This window comes from Peromyscus eremicus, chromosome 15, assembly GCF_949786415.1.
Source record: "Peromyscus eremicus chromosome 15, PerEre_H2_v1, whole genome shotgun sequence".
NCBI lineage: Eukaryota > Metazoa > Chordata > Mammalia > Rodentia > Cricetidae > Peromyscus > Peromyscus eremicus.
This window is the reverse complement of record NC_081431.1, coordinates 42,263,548-42,281,233: the sequence shown is the minus strand read 5'-3', so window position 1 is coordinate 42,281,233 and position 17,686 is coordinate 42,263,548. Positions and strand designations below refer to the sequence as shown.

General features: G+C 41.5%; 1 protein-coding gene across 1 annotated transcript; it reads right to left on the bottom strand.

Annotated features, from left to right (window-relative positions):
* Positions 1–1,019: 1,019 nt before the first annotated feature.
* Tsen15 (tRNA splicing endonuclease subunit 15) lies at positions 1,020–17,686 on the bottom strand. Its single transcript, XM_059280920.1, has 5 exons — positions 17,519–17,686; positions 14,904–14,985; positions 14,478–14,613; positions 1,596–1,737; positions 1,020–1,144 (listed from the first exon to the last, which is right to left on the bottom strand). The coding sequence occupies exons 1-5, from the start codon at positions 17,654–17,656 to the stop codon at positions 1,124–1,126; spliced, it is 519 nt and encodes a 172-aa protein (XP_059136903.1). The 5' UTR covers positions 17,657–17,686; the 3' UTR covers positions 1,020–1,123.

The window sequence follows — 17,686 nt, the reverse complement described above, 5'->3', positions numbered from 1 at the left end:
GGATGGCCTCCACCATACCTTTAGAGGCTGAGGGTATCACAAGGCATGGGAAGCTGCAGACAACCAGCTGAGGGAGAAAGCCATTCTCGGTGGCACCTCAGCTGGGACAGCAGCCAACAAGGCAAGCTCACTTCACTGACCCATAAAAATGTTAAGTCGGGCGGTGGTGGCGCACGCCTTTCATCCCAGCACTCAGAAGGCAGATAGGTGGATCTCTGTGAGTTCGAGGCCAGCCTGGTCTACAGAGCAAGTTCCAGGAGAGCCAGGGCTACACACACAGAACCCTGTCTCGAAAAACCAAAAAATCGAATCAAATGAAATAAAATAAATGTGCTGATACAAGATGCTAATTGTAACATGCAATGATGGATGATTACTATAGATTTCAAGATATATTTTTATTTTAAAACATTTTATTATAAAAGTAATACAAATAACAAATGAAATGTCGAGAGAAGACAGAGTTATCCACTCACTGCCCTGCCATCCTACTCTGACCACAACTGGTAGTGATTGTCTACTTTTATAGCTTGGTGCCGTCATCTGCATCCATGACCACGTTCTAGTGTTCCTGTGTCATTTTTCACTGTAGCATTTTCTCATGTGCCATTCACGGATACCTGTCTACTGACTCCAGTCGGGGATGGCAGAGGCATCCACAGGTTCCACACTCTGAACATATCCTTGGTAGAAACCTGCATAGAACTGCAATGTCTCTGATAAGAAAGTTTAGGCTAACTACCCTATATTTGCAAGCAATATAGATTCTTCCACTTGAGAAGGTTTTATGCTGAAAGAAAGCTCATGGGGCTGGGCAGTGTTGGCCCACGCCTTTAATCCCAGCAATTGGGAGGCAGAGCCAGGCGGATCTCTGTGAGTTCGAGGCCATCCTGGTCTATAGAGTAAGATCCAGGACAGGCACCAAAACTACACAGAGAAACCATGTCTCAAAAAAAAAAAACAAAAAAAAAAACCAAAAACAAAAACAAAAAAAAAAAAAAAACAAAAACAAAAAAGAAAGAAAGAAAGAAAGCTCATGGCTTGGAACTAGCTGAGACAAGACGAAGCCGGTGATGGCCCTCAAATGCAATCTTTCATGAACTCAGCATTGAGAGGACAGATGTCATCTTCTGAGATTAATATTCTGTAACACAAAGGAAGAAGATCAGAATGCACCTAGTACAGAACATATGTAAGAGTAAAATTAGAACGATATTTAATGTAACTATCCCAATTAGGCTATAAATGTACAGAAAGCTAAACATGTATTAAAACGCTACAGAATGTCAAGTAACTATTTTATAAATACTGTTTTGATTAAAACTATTGCTGGCCTTTGCCTTTCACCTCAGTCACTCAAATGCATGATGATTTAACAAAAAATACTCTGGAAAAATAAGAAATTCTCCAGAGAACAGGAAAATCAAATTATTTCTTAAAAATGGCTAAGAACACGCTGTTTTGCATAAGACGAGCCAGTTTTCTGAGGACTAAAAACCAAGCCTTTTCCCCTTGAAGTAGAAGCCGGGTGGCCTGACTCATGCCACGCCTTTTCTCTTCCATCACTGTTTCCTGTCAGCTACTTCAGAACTGACCTGAGGGTCTGGCAGCATAAATCCATCTGTAAGTTTATAATAGACTATTGTGGAATCCGACTCCACTATGGCCAAAGTGAAAGACATTGGCAGTTCTGGATCCCCTTGCAGTTTCCTCGATGCCTTCAGGATTTCCCTTATCCTGAAAACGAAGACAAAGTATGTCGGAGATCAAACAGTATAAATTCTTGAGGGAAAAGTACGATACTGCACTCATAACGCTAAGGCAATGTCTGAGGCTCAAATATAAACATCTAAAGCTATCTTCTCACACAGAATGTCCTAAGAAAGACCTACCTACTCAGATGAACTAACTGTATCTGGAACCTACAAAACACAACACTAAGAATGTTTAGTACATCTATTGGCTAAGGACTCCAGATGTTAATTTTTTAGTTTCCCAACTTGGAAACTTAGTGGAACAAAGTGGCACTCGGTCTATTATGTTAAATAGCTTGGAGGGCTGGTGTGATGGAACCCACCTGTACTCGTGGGAGGCCGAGGGCAGAGGGACACAGAAACAAGACGGATTTACATCGAGTTTTAGGCCACCCGGGGCTTACACAGTGAGACCCTATCTAAAATATCTGAGAAATAATGATTAGACTGTAATAAACATGTCCCTTGTCTTCACACAGGGTTTATAACTACTCCCTTTGAAGATGTAACTCCCCATCGGTCACTCATTGGCCCAACTGTTGACACTTTTCCAGTGTTTGTTAACTTGGGGCAGGCAAGGGAGACTCAACATGGATAAAGATGGGCTGCAGGGGCATCTTTCTGAGGTGGACATTTCTCTTCAAATATTCCTGGTTAGTCTTTCTATGTCCCAGAATTATTAGACCTAAGTAGAGATGGTCCTATGGTTTTCGTTACATAGTTTGACAATAAAAAAACTAAGAGAAAAATAGAAAACAAAAAACATTTAAGATTTGATAATGGCAGCATTTCAGTTCACTTGTCCTGGAAATAATCCACCAAATCTAATTCTAGGTCTTCAAAGTACTGCTAGTTTTGTTAACTACAAGTTAAAAACCCTTATTACCTACTCAAGAAGGGCTGTGGTCAAAAATCTGGTAAAAATGTCATGTCCCCAAATACTTTCTTAAACAAGTAAACAAGAAAAGGATTAGCTAGCTTATCAAAAAGCAAATCAATTTCCAGATACTGGAAGGTTTATTAGCATACTGACATCTACCACGGAATACACAAATGGTTCATGATTCTAACTGTATGCTTGAGAAGCATACTTGATATTATACAACAGTAAGGCCTCGTGCCAATTTCTCTATTTAAGTGACTGAATAACCCTGTCCTTTAAGCTTTTTTTTTTTAAGTTAATAGGAGGAGAAATACATTACAGTCTTTTTTTTTTTTTTTTTTTTTTGGTTTTTCGAGACAGGGTTTCTCTGTGTAGCGTTGCGCCTCTCCAGTCTTTTATATTAACATTCTCAAGATTTCTGACATTCGTTTCTAAACATTATGTTTTGCTAACATTTTCCTGCTCAAAAATTAACTTATTCTCCCCATATACTTTTTGTTTAAACTGTCCTAATACTGCTTTTAAAATTTTTTATTTTATCTTATGTGTGTGAGAGTTTTGCCTACACATGCATCTGTTCATCATGTGTGTGCAGTGCCCACAGCGGCCAGAAGAGGGTACTGGATCCTCTGGAACTACAGTTACTGTTGGTCAGCGGCCATGTGGGTGCTGGGAACCAAACCCGGGCCTCTGCAAAAGCAACACTGCCCTTAACCACTGAGCCATCTCTCCAGCCCCTCATATTGTTTCTTTCTTTCTATGCCATAAAGCTGGTAAGTTTAGGAGTACAAAAAGAATTCAATGAAGACAGTATTTTCAACAAACAGTGCTATAACTTGAAGCTAGTGTATCCCTAAGTCCACATTAGATTATGAAAAGCTGAAATGAAGTAACAGGGCTTTGAAAAGGGTCAGGCAGTCACAGAGCATAAGTACTGTTAACAGTCACTATGCCAGCTTTCCCACCTTTGGAAAGTATTAGGTATCCACCCTTGCCTCTATAGTTATTACTAAACTAAGTATTAACATTAATCTAAACTACAAGGTAAGCTGGCTATTAGTAGGAACATAGGAAATATTCACTTTTTAAAGTAGCCGGGATCCAAGAACTTGACTTCGCTCTTAAAGGAATTCTACCTCTGTTGAATGGCATGACCATGAGCTAGAGGCCTGCTGATATGCAGTTCGGTCCAGAGATTCAGGTGAAGCCTTAGTGAGGAATTCGTTATTCTGCTCGATGGGAAGGGGGCATGTGATGAAAACCAACATGTCCATGGCCAACAGTCTTTAATGTAACTACTTTCCTTCTTAAAGGGTGACAGACCAGTATCTAACTAATAGTTACAGAAAAATGTGGTGGGTAGCTGTTCCAGCTTTGACCTGGAGTACTACTCCCACTGAGATTTCGGTAACTGTCAGGCCTACAACGTGGGGCCAAGACAGGATCCCTTAAGACCCAAGATCCGGATGGGCCGGCTCACTTGGTTCTCGGATCCTGGACGCTGGAGGCAGACTAAGCAGAGTTCTCCAGAGAACACCGCTGGACTGCACTACACCTTTCCCAGACACTGTAACCTATCCCTTCACTTGTGAGTTACCCCACAAAATAAACCTCCCTTTTAACTATGTGGAGTTGCCTTAATACTTCCACCAATCAAAAAGATAGCATTCATAAGCTCTCTACTTTGAGTTAATATTTTCTACCAAGATGAGAAAATAATAGACTGTAATTTGACTAAATTTTTAGTCATAAACTTTTTTATTTTTAATAATAACATACAAAAATTTTAGCCAGGCAGTGGTAGTGCACACTTTTAAGCCCAGCACTCAGGAGGCAGAGGCAGGTGGATCTCTGTCAGTTCAAGGTCAGCCTGGTTTACAGAGTAAGTTCCAGGACAGCCAGGGCTACATAGTGACACCCTGTCTCAAAAAAAAAAAATAAAAAAAATAAAAATAAAAAAAAAATAAAAATTAACAGAACCTAGAAATAAAGGGAAATGTCACTATTATAAATGACATGCATCAGAACTGTTTAGCTAATGCAGTTAATAAAAGATAGCTTTTCCTTTCATGTAGTACAATGTTCTACATCAAAGGGTTTCTGCTTTTGTTGAGGAAAACTAAGATCAATGGAAGTGGGGACAGCAGTGTTTTCTGTGGAGGAAACTACAGTAAGATGATGTAGTCCTTAAGTGGATCCTTAGGTTCGACACGGTCACTACTATATCCCAACATGTTTCTCTACATCTTCTCCTATCAGTTTAAAAACTGTGATACAGTTGTTTCCCAATATGCAACATATATAAAGCCTAGTACATGGCCATAGAAACCCTGTAATGGACAAGCTGAAAGTAAGTTTCTCTCGGCATCCCTAACTGCAGGCTCTGATGAGAATAACACACAGACAAAAAAGAAAAAACCTCGTTAAGACAACTTACAGTTTCTTTTCTTTAAGCTATGATCCACTGTTTAAATTAAAGGTAGGTGTGTGTGTGCACATGCATGTGTGCGTCTGTGTGTGCATGTTGTGTGTCTGTGTGTGCTTCTCCTAAGGTAAAGCGGTGAAGCATATGGGGATTTTATATTTCACACTACAAATGAGGATGGAAACTTCCACTTCAGTCACTGCTGTGCTTTGATTCTCAATCGGTATTTGTTTTCAGACTCCTAAACAGCAAAGTATTCTCAGGCTCACCCCAAACACCTAAGGTAGAGAATTAGCTCAGAGTTGTAAAGGAGGTTTTGTTTTCAGAGCCGAGGGAACTTACTGCCCACATTAAATGGAAGTTCCCATTTCTGAGCTCTTGTTTATCCCTCTTGGGGGTGTGTGTGGGAAAACTACCAGTGCATCTTCACAGCAGACGGATGAAATGGTACCCAGCTGCTACCTGACCACATATGGGCACGCTCACAAAGCTCCTTGTTCAAAATCTTGTCTAGTCTACTCTCAACATGCGTTTACTTAGAAACATCATTTTCCTATCAAGACCGTGTTTCCTTTACGGTACAGTGTATAAGCTCATAAAAATATTTGAGCCAGCAGGCCATGCAACCTTAGTCTAGTAAAAAACTCTGGCCGGGCGGTGGTGGCGCATGCCTTTAATCCCAGCACTCGGGAGGCAGAGGCAGGCGGATCTCTGTGAGTTCGAGGCCAGCCTGGGCTACCAAGTGAGTTCCAGGAAAGGCGCAAAGCTACACAGGGAAAGCCTGTCTCGAAAAACCAAAAAAAAAAAAAAAAAAAAAAAGAAAAACCTCTGGATAACAATGGAGACTCCGAAACTCTACTTTAAAATCACACATGATTGTTAAAAGGCATTGAAGGGTAACTTACTTTTCAATAATGTGAAACCTTATTTTGAAACCAGAGAACACTACATGTGAACATGCCTTCTATGCTAACAAAAAAGATTTCATTTTTTCTACTCAGTGAAATCTCAGGGAGAAAAATCTCAACTAAAGAAAAGTGTATGTCAATAATAATCATAGCTATTGATTATCAGTAACATTTGATGCTGATGGCAGACTTTCCCTTTTCATAATTCTTCACAGATGACCTCTATATGATGAAAAAGGGGGTTGGTTTTTAATAAATTGATATAGCCAACTTGACAGCCACCAGCCTAAATCAAGACAAAGCCAACAATATTTGGCTGATGTCCTAGACCAAGTTATTTAAGCCTTTTCCATAAATCTTAAATTTGATTTTTCTCTAATGATCTAAAACAGACTGGAATCTTGAGAGATGTGCAGAGAGGACAGGAAGCTGAAGAAAATCTCTTAAACTAAAAATGTTAAAATGAAATGCACCATGAAGTAAAAATCATATTAACTTCTTCGATCCCCGGAAGTGTCTCCTGTTCTCCTTGGTGGGGCTAAGCAGGGTATCCACGCTGTGGTCCTGTCTACAGAGGCACTGATTCCCCATCAGTCTCATCTTGCTGGAACACAGTGCGATCCCACAGTGCAGCTTTGCAACAACTCACAAGGCACTGGGAACCAGAAACACCAACGAAGCTCTGTTCTTCATGGGCTCCGTCCTCAAGAAAAGTTCCAGGGAGAACAGGCCACAGCTTTAGGAACCAGGCCAAAACTTCCCAGCTAAAAAAAAAACAAAAACGGCGGCAGCTGAACTCTCAGTAGATCCGCTAAAGAATCAAGTGCCTGTGCAGCTCTTCGCCTCCCTGGGAAGTCAGGTTGGTAAAAAAGACAGAGAAATGTGAGCTTCCCTTCCCTTCTCAGGGTAAGAGTAAAAGCATGTCAATTGAAAGAAGTTGTCAGGGCTGGGGTTTCACCAGCAACTGAGGTGGCGTGAGGACATGTGTCCTGATTACCAAAGAAGCCACACAGTACAAGTCATTTTATCAGTGAGTACAGGCCTCAGAAGAGCCACACTCCAGAAAAGAGTGTTTCTAAAGTACAAAGTCATTACTCAAGAACACAATGTAGCACTTAAGTATTAAATCCCACCCAGATGTGGTGGTGTATGTTCATAAGCCAGTACTCAGGAGACTAAGGTAGGAGGATCATCATCTGGCCAGCCTGGGCTACAAAGTGAATACCAAGGTAGCCCAGGCTACAGAGTAAGACCTGTCTTGAGAAAAAAAAAAAACCAAATAACTACTTAGAAATGATATAAAGAAACTTGATTCTTCTAATCTTTTACTTAATAAGACAATACAAGGGAGCAGAGGGTGAAAGGTCAAGGTGCACACAGGTGAAAGGTCAAGGTGCACATGGGTCAGAGGTCAAGGTGCACACGGATGAAGGTCAAGGTGCACACGGGTCAGAGGTCAAGGTACACACGGGTGAAAAAGAGCTCAACAAAAGGTAAGGAGACAAGGCACTGGTGGACTGCCTCATCAGCCTGGCGACCATGAACCCCGCAGTACAGTAAAAAGACGGGAATGGTGAGTGTGGATGAACGGCAGGGTGCAGACATTCTCTCTCTCTCCCTCACATAAACTCTTGAAAGGACATATGGTTACCACACATCCTTACATGCTCTAGTGTACTGCCTCGGGAACACAGTCACTCAGCAAACACACAGCAGGCTAGGCACTGGGGTTCGCAAGGAACAAGTGAACTCTCGGCTTCCCCGGAACTCACTTCTAGTGGAGGAACACTGACAGTAGGTATCAAGTCATACCGACACACAGCACGCCGATATCACAGGAGTGCGCCACGTGCTGTCGTGGAACACCTCAGCAAGTCCAGAAATGACGTCTCAGGCCACAGTGCAGACACTGTGCCAGAGACGGGGAGAAGCTGACACACGCACTTAGGGAAGGAGAGTATTTGGTGTTCATTTGTCAAATATGAGGAGAGGAAGAAATATATAGATATTCCTCTTTCTCTCCATACATACATACATGCACACACACACACACACACACACACACACACACACACACACATCTCCCACTTCAGAATGAACAGAATTGCTATTTACTAACCTGGGGAAATCACAGAAAGAGCAGATGTAGGGCAAATCAGAAGTTCTTTTTCAACATGCTAATTAGAGACACCTTTTAGATCACAGTAGACATGTCAAGTAAAGCTTTACATACATGAGTCTGAAGTTCATGGTAGAGGCTGGGGTGGAAATATGAACATTAAATTGGGGTGCCATCAGCATAGTGATGACATAAGAAACCATGGAACCAGAGGCGGCTGCTAGGGAGTGTGCGTGAAGAGAAAAGCTCTGAGCCCCAGAGCATTTTAACACTAAGAGGTCGGAAACTTGAAAAGGTTCCTCAGAGGTGAAGAGGAGAGCAGGAAGGAGTCAGCACAGATCCTCAAGCTCCAGGGCCACCATTCCTGGGTTCTGACTCACTCTCTGGTCTGCCTCAGGACCTCTCTGTTCCCTGAAGGCCCCGGGGCGCAAACTCCTGCTCTGGCCTTCCCTCACCTCTGCACTCCTTTCTCCTGGAGTATGGGCTCCCGGAAGGTCACTTTCTAAACCCTTCTTACCGTCTCTCCTCCCCCACTCACTCTCCTCTCCACCCCACATCTCTCCCTTGCCCCCCTCCCCCACTCACACACAGGGACTTGAACACAAAATACAGAGCACTCTCGCTAGCTGTAGGCAGCTACTGCCTCTGCCATTGCTAATACCCAGTCACAACAAGACTGTCATCGTTTTTCAGGCTTTCTTAGGCTCAATAATTTGTTTACACGATGACTTCTGCTAGAAGGCAAGGGCCTTCTCCACCTCAGTGTCTGTGCTTCTTTCAACTGATCTGTCTTCCAGGAATGTTCCCAGACCCCCCACTCCCTCCTATAGCTCTATAGAGATTAGGTCTCCCCCTCTGCAGTCTTCTCAGTATCCTGGGCACTGAAGGGACTCTAGCAAGCCCAACCATGGCAAACACGGATCTGGCAGGCCTCGCCCTTCTCCCCCATTCCCTCTGCCCTGCTCAAACCCTTAGATCACATTCCTACAGCGAGCCACCAAGGTCCATTCCCTTGTTTGGCCACTTCCTCCTCCTGAGGCTGACCACCAAGGTCCAGCTATCAAAGTATTGAAGTCCAGCAATCAAAAGCCCCCTTTGGCTACCCTAATTAACATGGCCAATTAAAATGAAACACCTCATCCTAACACGGGCTTTCCCCTTTCCCTTTATAAACCACCATTTGCCACGTCTGTCTCCTCCTATCCAGAGGCAGACCTTTGTCCCTCCAGGACAAATATCCCTGCCCCCTCTCCCTCATCCTCTATCTCCTGTCTTTGTCTCTTATTCGCTGGCCTTCGTCCCTCTGGGACAAATAAATCTCCTTTGTCCTGAGAACTTGGTCTTGAGGGTCCTGAACCAATACCTATTCGTTATAGGCACATCTCTCAGTACATTAAAACACACTGGGTATAATCTGTGCCTCAGCCCTGGACTCTGAGCATCTTATAGGAAAGGTCTGTGATACTGTGTACCCTTGTTCCCAGGCATCCAATACAAAGGAGAAAAATCATAAGCAATCTGAAATCTATTTCATCCTCTCTCCAAAACATCCTTCTATTTTGCCTTTTGATAGCCTACAATTATATTCATACTCATTTATGTTCACTGTATCTAATGGTTAAAGAAAAGTATAATTATATACATTTTTAATATTGTTAACACTTTAGTATAAGAACAGTAAATAAAATTTTAATTTTTTTCTATACAGCTCAGTGTTTTAAAATATCAGCTCTTCTTTTCCCTGCAAATCCATTAATGCAACTGGCATACAAATAAATAATTTATCCACTTATATTGTGTGGGAGACTGCTGTGATATCTCGCTGGGACAACACTAATAGCTGATAAAGTACTTGTGTAAGTAATCATGTCTCTTAAAGAAAAATTACTATTGATGGTCTTCAAAGGCTGTGTAGAGAAAAGAACTCTAACAAAGAGAAAGGAAGAACTATAATTCATGTAATTCAATGTAGGAAAAAAAGAACGTGCGTTCTTCTGAGAGCACTGTGGCAAACAGGATATGGTATGCCTGAATAAGCCAGGCAGATTAGGAAAACCAAGACTAGGAACCCTCACTTTGGCTCCAACATTCTTCATGGTACAAGAATCCTGCCAAAAGAGTCTCCCTGCCCTAGGATGGCAGGTCATAGGCTTCCAGCTTTCCAGAGGTGAGCTGGCAGGCAGATGGTGTTGACGAGGCTTCCTGTCTGCAGAGTGACACTGAACTACAAGTCATGCCAAGCAAGAGGACATCCGAATAACTTTCTCTCTCCCACTGTGTGAAACTGGAGGTTCCAGCCTCACCTCCACTGTCAGAGCTCACCACTGAGAAAGTTGTGGAGTTCAGCCGGGTTTGAAAGATCAGCGATGCAGCTATGTGGAGGACAAGTCACTACCATCTTTACAACAAAGGAGGCTGAACATCATGTGAGAAACAGCACTCCGGAACTCTGGATTTTGTGATCATATGAGAAATTTGTTTTTCTTAGATCATTTTAACCATATATAACTACACAAAGCCTTAGATATGCCAGTTATGGTTCCAGATATTAAACTGACGTTGAAATTGAGGAAGAATATAAGGTCTATCAGGAAGAAACAAGCCACTAATCAAAATTTTTAAAAAAAAACTTTTTTTCTTCTTTCTTTCTGAGCCTTGCTGTAAGGTACTGAAAACATTTCCCCTTTACAGCCACCTGGATTCAACCCTATTCCCAATGCCTAACACACTATGATCATGACTTCAGGGTGACAAACTTCTGCCTGTGACTCTCAACAAAAACCAACAGCAGAGTGGCTTTCCCTTGGAGGAGTGTGTACTCTAACAGCTGTGAGCATAGACGATCACGGTAAAATGTTTCGTTTTACTCTTCACCTAGAGAGAAGCGACCTAAACATAAATTGGACTTCATTTTCAACATCAGCATTGAAAAGACAGGCCAGGCCTCTAACTTACACAGGATTCCCTTGTGGTGTCATCTTTTTTTTTAAGTGTGTGTGCTGCATAGACGTACGCATGAAGGAGCCAGAAGAGAGTGCTGAATGTCTTCTTCGATTGTTCTCTGTGTCATATTCTTTAAAATCGAGCCCCTCCCAGAACCTCACTGTTTTGGCCAGGCTGGCCAGAAAGCTCTCAAGTGTTCTGAACTACACTGTAGTTGACATAACTATGAAACCGCATGCCAACAGACTGCGTATTCCTTTGGCTCCGTGGTTCAGTATGCTTCCTTTTCCCCTATTAATAAAAACGTTATTACAGTTTTGTTAGGAATACAGACCACTAAGAACAAGTCTCAAGAAGTTAATCAGCACAGCTTCAGATGGTGCCTAGAAAGCTATGTGCTCTGTGATGTGTGACACGTAATTTGTTTCTAACAATAGGGCCAGCAGGATATTCTTAAAATAAAATAGCATTCTTGATAAGGTACCAGTGTCATTTGCTCATGTTCCCATATAGCTCCTTGAACACTGGGAAGGGGTCTGGGAAGGCTTGAAAAGGTCTTGGTCATGGTTAGGAGAGTTGGATATGGGTATTTTATGATAAGTCAAATTAGTAATTATGAGCTTATGTAACAATCACATATTATTATGTAATGATTCTGTCTTTGATTTTTACAATAAAAGATCTTTTAAAATTCAATAAAGAAACTGAATTCTAAACAAGGGGCTGGGAAAAGCTTACACACTAAAGTGCTTGAAGCACAAGCATGCGAGCCTAAGTCTGATCCTCAGCATCCCCATTCAGAAACAAAGCAACAAGCCAAGCAGTGGTGGCACACACCTTGCATGCCCTTAACCCCAGCACTCGGGAGGCAGAGGCAAGTGAGGTGGACCTCTGAGTTCGAGGCCAGCCTGAACTACAGCGTGAGTTCCAGGATAGCCAGGGCTACCCAGAGAAATCCTACCTCGAAGAAACAAACAAAAACAACAACAACAACAACAAGAGAAACAAGCATGAGGTATGTGCCTGCAATCCCAGCACTGGGCAAGCCGAGACAGGAGGTCCACAGTGCTCAATGGCCCACCAACCTAGCTTATTTGGTTGAATGCCCGGCCAGTAAGAGTCACAATAACCATTTATATAATCTAATCTTTGCCAATTGCACACGACATAGCTCTTCTCCGACACTGCCAGCCAAAGTGTAAACTGAGAGCAATTCTCCTCTAAGAACACCCCAGCAATAATAGTCACAAGGCAGGTATCAATGCTGCATGTCCTATCACCCAACTCTAGGCTTTGGCCTTAGGAAAACTCAAACCTGAGTACAAGAGCTGCCTGTAAGGCTGCTCATTAGTGAGACACCCAACTGCAGGAGAGTGAAAATAGTGAAGGCCTTCCCCCTCACTTCCCATCCTTCCCCTCACTTCCCGCCCTTCCCCCTCACTTCCCACCCCTGCCCTCTTCTCTCCTGAGTCCTCATCATCCCCTTGGCTCCTCACTCACTTAGGCATTGTACCAAGCACTGACTAGACACCACATGAGGCAGCCACGGCCAATGCTGCTCAGTTACTTGCAGATCCCCTACCACAGTGGTTCTCTACCTTCCTAACGCCATGACCCTTTAATACAGTTCCTCATGCTGTGGTGACCCCCAACCATAAAATTATTGTTGCTAATTCACAACTGTAATTTTGCTGTTATGAATTATAATGTAAATATCTGATATGCAGGATTGTTGACACACAGGTTAAGAACTGCTGTCTGACCAGAACATGGCGTCAACAGGCTTCTCCTGTCCTAAGATTAAATGCTTATCTGTACTCCATTAGCATTGTTACTCAATTACCTAGTAATAAGGCTACAGACACAGTCCCAAAACACATTCAGTAAAATATCTGAACAGAAGACAATTTTGTTCTTACTCCATCCCACCCAAAAATAATCCAAACAGAAAAAATTGTTTTCCAGGTCAGCATTTGGTACTAGAATAAATATTACTTTCATGAAGACATCTTAACCAATGTGTCATCTCCAACACATAAAATCTGCCCAATAAATACATACTGAATGAAATTTACTATTCCAAGCAATATTATCTGACAAATGGTATTCATATCATAATGAAATAAAATAATAGAAGTCAACAGAAAGAAAACTACAGCAAATATACAAACCCACTGAGATTTAATATGTTTGTGATTGATCAGAGGGCTACTGACAAAGTCAGGGAGGAGACTTTAAAATTTCTAGAATCAAATGAAAATGAAAACACAATTTAAAAGAACTTAGGGATATAGCAATTAGTAAGAAGAAAGCTGAAAGCTGTAAGTGCTTAAATTAAAAAGAGAGAGGGTCTCGGCCGGGCGGTGGTGGCGCACGCCTTTAATCCCAGCACTCGGGAGGCAGAGCCAGGCGGATCTCTGTAAGTTCGAGGCCAGCCTGGGCTACCAAGTGAGTCCCAGAAAAGGCGCAAAGCTACACAGAGAAACCCTGTCTTGAAAAACCAAAAAAAAAGAAAAATCAAAAAAAAAAAAAAAGTGAGAGGGTCTCAAATACACAACTTAATGATGTACCTCAAGGTTTAAGAACATAAGAAAAGCCAAACTCAAAATTAATAGATGGAAAAATAATAATGATGGATCAGAAATCAAAGAAATGGCAATAAAGCATAGAATATACAGAATAAGCTCAATCTTTAAAAACAAAACAGACAATCAAAGTAATCAGAGATGGGGAAGGCCTGAACTAATAATTCTGGAGATGAAGGGTTGATATTATGACCAACACTAATGAAATTCAGAGGCTCATTAAGGAACTGTTTGAAAATCTAGACTCGAATAAATTGGCAAATCTAGAAGAAATTAATAGAAATACTGTCTACCAAATCTAACAAACCTAATGGATATAAACAACTTAGACAGATCTCTAAAGAGTAAAGAGACTGAAATCATAATCTCCCAACTGAAAAAACAAACACAACAAAAGCTATAACGTGTTTCACTGCATGTGTGGAATTTGGGAATTATAAGAGGTGATAAATGAGAAAATGATGGAGAACTAACTTTGTCAATGAAGGTGAAAGGTGATTATTCATAGGAGAATGGGAGCCCCTTTCCTATTGTATCATTTTTTTTAAAACATTGAAACTCTTAGTAACCTTTTAAAAATTAACCTTTACTCAGAATTCCAAGCAGGAAATATACCTTAAGCTAGACACAAAGATGATGGTTATAAAAGAAAGAAACAAAGATCATACTCAAATTAAGATGTTACTCATTTAAAACGTACCTTAAAAACAGTAAGGAGTGGGTTTAAAAACTGAAAGTAAGGCCAATGAAAGACTATTGACAAAAACATATAAAGCACTTATAAAAGTGAAGAAAAAAAAAGAAAATACAATCTAACAGGCCATGGATCTGTCAGACTAAGACCGAAAGTGCTCGCTCACCTGTTATGGCTGAGGGAAGCAGAAATGGGTGTGGGCACCACAGTCTGTAGCCCCTCCCCTTCTATCTCAGTGCCCAGGAGGCAGATAAGCTGGAGTTCTGGTATTCCTACACAGTTCACTTCATGCCAACTTTTACCTGCAAGAGCATCAAGAATGCACTCACTGAAAACAAAAGAGAAGCATTCTAAACTTCTAACACTCAGTAGAGCAAAGGTCACTCGTGATGGAAGCTCCTCTCTTTGCCTTTCTGATCTTTTCCACAACCTAGTAATTCCCAATGTAAATGAACAAAGAAGGGTAACATTAACTGGAAAAATTACTAGTAAATAAAAAATGTCTGCTTATTACATTGAACAATGCTATATGACAACCCAATTCCCCAACCTCCCACACCCCAATAACAAAACAATAAAACAAGGAACTTACTCTCCATGAGATCCAGGTAAACCAAGAATGCTATATAAACTTGGGTGGCATCTCCTATATCTAATTCCATCATTTCTAAGTACTGAAAACCAAAACATAATTGTTAAACAGAGAAGGAATTAGCTCAATATTTTCTTTCATTTAACAAGTATTCACTAAATGCATGCATAATATATACACATATATGTATATAAGCTATCTTCCAAATTTAATGGAAGTTAAAAGAAATGTAAGGTCTTATCTCTGCCTCTAAAAAACAAAAAAATCAACAATTGTTAAACACATGCATACAGCCTCCCTTGCTGCATCTAAGACACCATCCTTATCAATCACAAAAATGTAAGAATGTTCAAGTCCTTTATATAAAATCCAGGAATATTTGCATAAAATCTGTGCAATCCTACCATACACTTTAAATCATCTACTTACAATACAGAATATAAACTAAGTGCTATATAATGTTTAGGAATAATAACAATAAAAGTTTGTATGTATAGAGTATAGAGGCAATTGTTTTTCAATTCAAAAAAATAGCAAATCCTCCATATATGGAGAACTAGTTATACTTAAAATGGTTAGTTAGGCAAATGACAGTTCTAAAACTGTATGAGTTATAAAACAATGACAGACTAGGTCGGAGGAAATGTTCTCAGGGGATGGACTGGTAAATGTTTCACGACAGACTGGATCCAAAGTAAGCCTTGTAGGACTTGAGTGCATGGAGAAGCAGAGTAATAGTGTGAGTAATAATGGAAAGTGAGAATAAACTACATATAGTCAAGAGTCTACAAAGAAACATATCCAGCAGGAGCAGAGAAAACTTAAAAATGACTTTCATTGGGTGATGTTATAGGATGCCTCCATTTCTCTGTCTTCTAATTTGCATATATAAAAACTTCTGCTAATTTCCTCACCACTCCCACTCTCGGGTGGGAGTTATTTAATTGAGTTTTAAGAAGCAAACTACTTCCTTCAGACTTGCTGCTTGTTATAGGAAAAACTCAGAAACTTACTCCTGCAGGGAAAGCCTTGGGCATCCAAACACGTCCGTGGGCAGCTCTAGAAAGAGAGCTGATGCACAGATGAGATATTTGCAGAACCTTGGAGGACAGACCGGATGTCACCTCCTCCTGTCCGCTGCATGGTAAACGTACAGGTTGGATAGAAGGGCTTTGTGTGTCCCAGTCAAGAAGTGCTTGACAATGGTACTGAGACATGATTTTGGGTCAGGCTACAAGGTCTATCTATGTGACAAAGCTAATCAGGAATTTTATCCATGTGGAGTACTTTGGATTTCTGATTCAAAGAATAAAATAATAAGTTTGTAAATGAGAAAATCCAGTAACATTTTACTAAGCAATTTTCAAATTAAGTAACTAAAGAATATAACTGGAAATTCACATCATTATTTCTTTTCTTCTATATCAATTTGTTGATCCTGGAAGAAAAAACGTCAACAGGAAGATTTGGTAGTAGGTCTATACAGCCATTAGCTTCAAAGGGAAAGACTCCGCAAGTAAGAAAATTGTCTCAAGGCAACATCCAACCTAGATGCAGTTTTAAAAGGTCACTAATAAATACTTACACAGTGCTTTTTATAGGTCAAATACCTTATAAAAATGTCCACTATTATCCCCAGTTTTTAAATGAAGAGGCTGTGATACTGAAGCCCAGCGACACAAGTCAAAACAAGTCAAAGCTGGTAAGTAACAGAAGTAAGATTCAAAATGGAGAAGTCTGAACAGACTGCATGCTCCGAGTCCCTGTTAATGTCTTCTCTGTCTCTCTTCCTCTCCTCCCCCGTTGTTATAACTTGTTAAATTCACAACATTTCCATGCTATATTTCCATGTAAATGAAGAAGATGAATGGAAGAGAGAGCAAGAAAACATCAAGCTTCAAGAAATGGGGAAAGTTTCTTTTCGGATTTGTATTTTCAAATATTCCCTTATTTTAGATGCTTATCTGAGTTAATTAACACAAAAAGAAAAGTTGCCATTTTAATGCACCAATCCAGTCCTCGAGATCCTTATACAACCTTCATTCATTATCAGCATTGTGGCTTTGCGGATACAAACCCCAATTTCCTAAGCAGAGGCTAGCAAAAGGCTATCCTTATTTTCCTTGAGGCCAATATAGAAAAACAGACAACGCGAATAGCCTTGCCCTGTCCAAGAACTTACTCAAACTTTCTAAGAAATCCGAAAAAGTGAGGTTCTAGTCCCATACAGAATGAAGATGCACACACTTGGGGCCTAGGGCTACGTGTAATGTGACTGTGCCTAACTAAACATTATTTGTGGACCCCTCGATCTCAGGCAGATCGGTTAACTGTGGATTCAATCAGTTCATCCCAGAAAGGGCTACCTAGTTAGGAAAACAGGTATTAGCGCAATGCTTATCAGCGGCCTCTGGATTCAGAAAGAGCGGCTTTGGCGGAGTGGAAGGAATGGTGTTAGTCCGTACCACAAATCATATAAACAAACAGAAACGATTCTGCGGGCCGTGCCCACACGGCTCGCCCCCGCCGCGAGGCTGGCGTGCATCCTCCGCGGAGACACGGGCGGGAGGGATCGATCGCTGTGAGGAGGGCCGGCGGGCCTCGCGCCTCCTGACCTTAGGGTGTGTGCCCATCCAGGCGTCCTCGGGAGCCCACGTGCGGGGGGTGCCGCCGCCGCCGCCGCCCGCGCGAGCGGGCCCCGGGCTAGCGCCGCTGCAGCCCGGGGTAGGCTCGGGGTCGCTGCGCTCCTCCATGCCGCCCACGCCGAGAGCCGTGGTGTACCG

Excerpts from the sequence above, each read along its gene's own strand:
- Tsen15 (XM_059280920.1), bottom strand. The coding sequence starts at position 17,656 with ATGGAGGAGCGCAGCGACCCCGAGCCTACCCCGGGCTGCAGCGGCGCT. Across the intron at positions 1,738-14,477 it reads GCTTCCCTCAGCCATAACAG|GATAAGGGAAATCCTGAAGG; the intron begins GTGAGCGAGCAC and ends CTTCGTTTTCAG. Across the intron at positions 1,145-1,595 it reads TTATGCTGCCAGACCCTCAG|AATATTAATCTCAGAAGATG; the intron begins GTCAGTTCTGAA and ends TTTGTGTTACAG.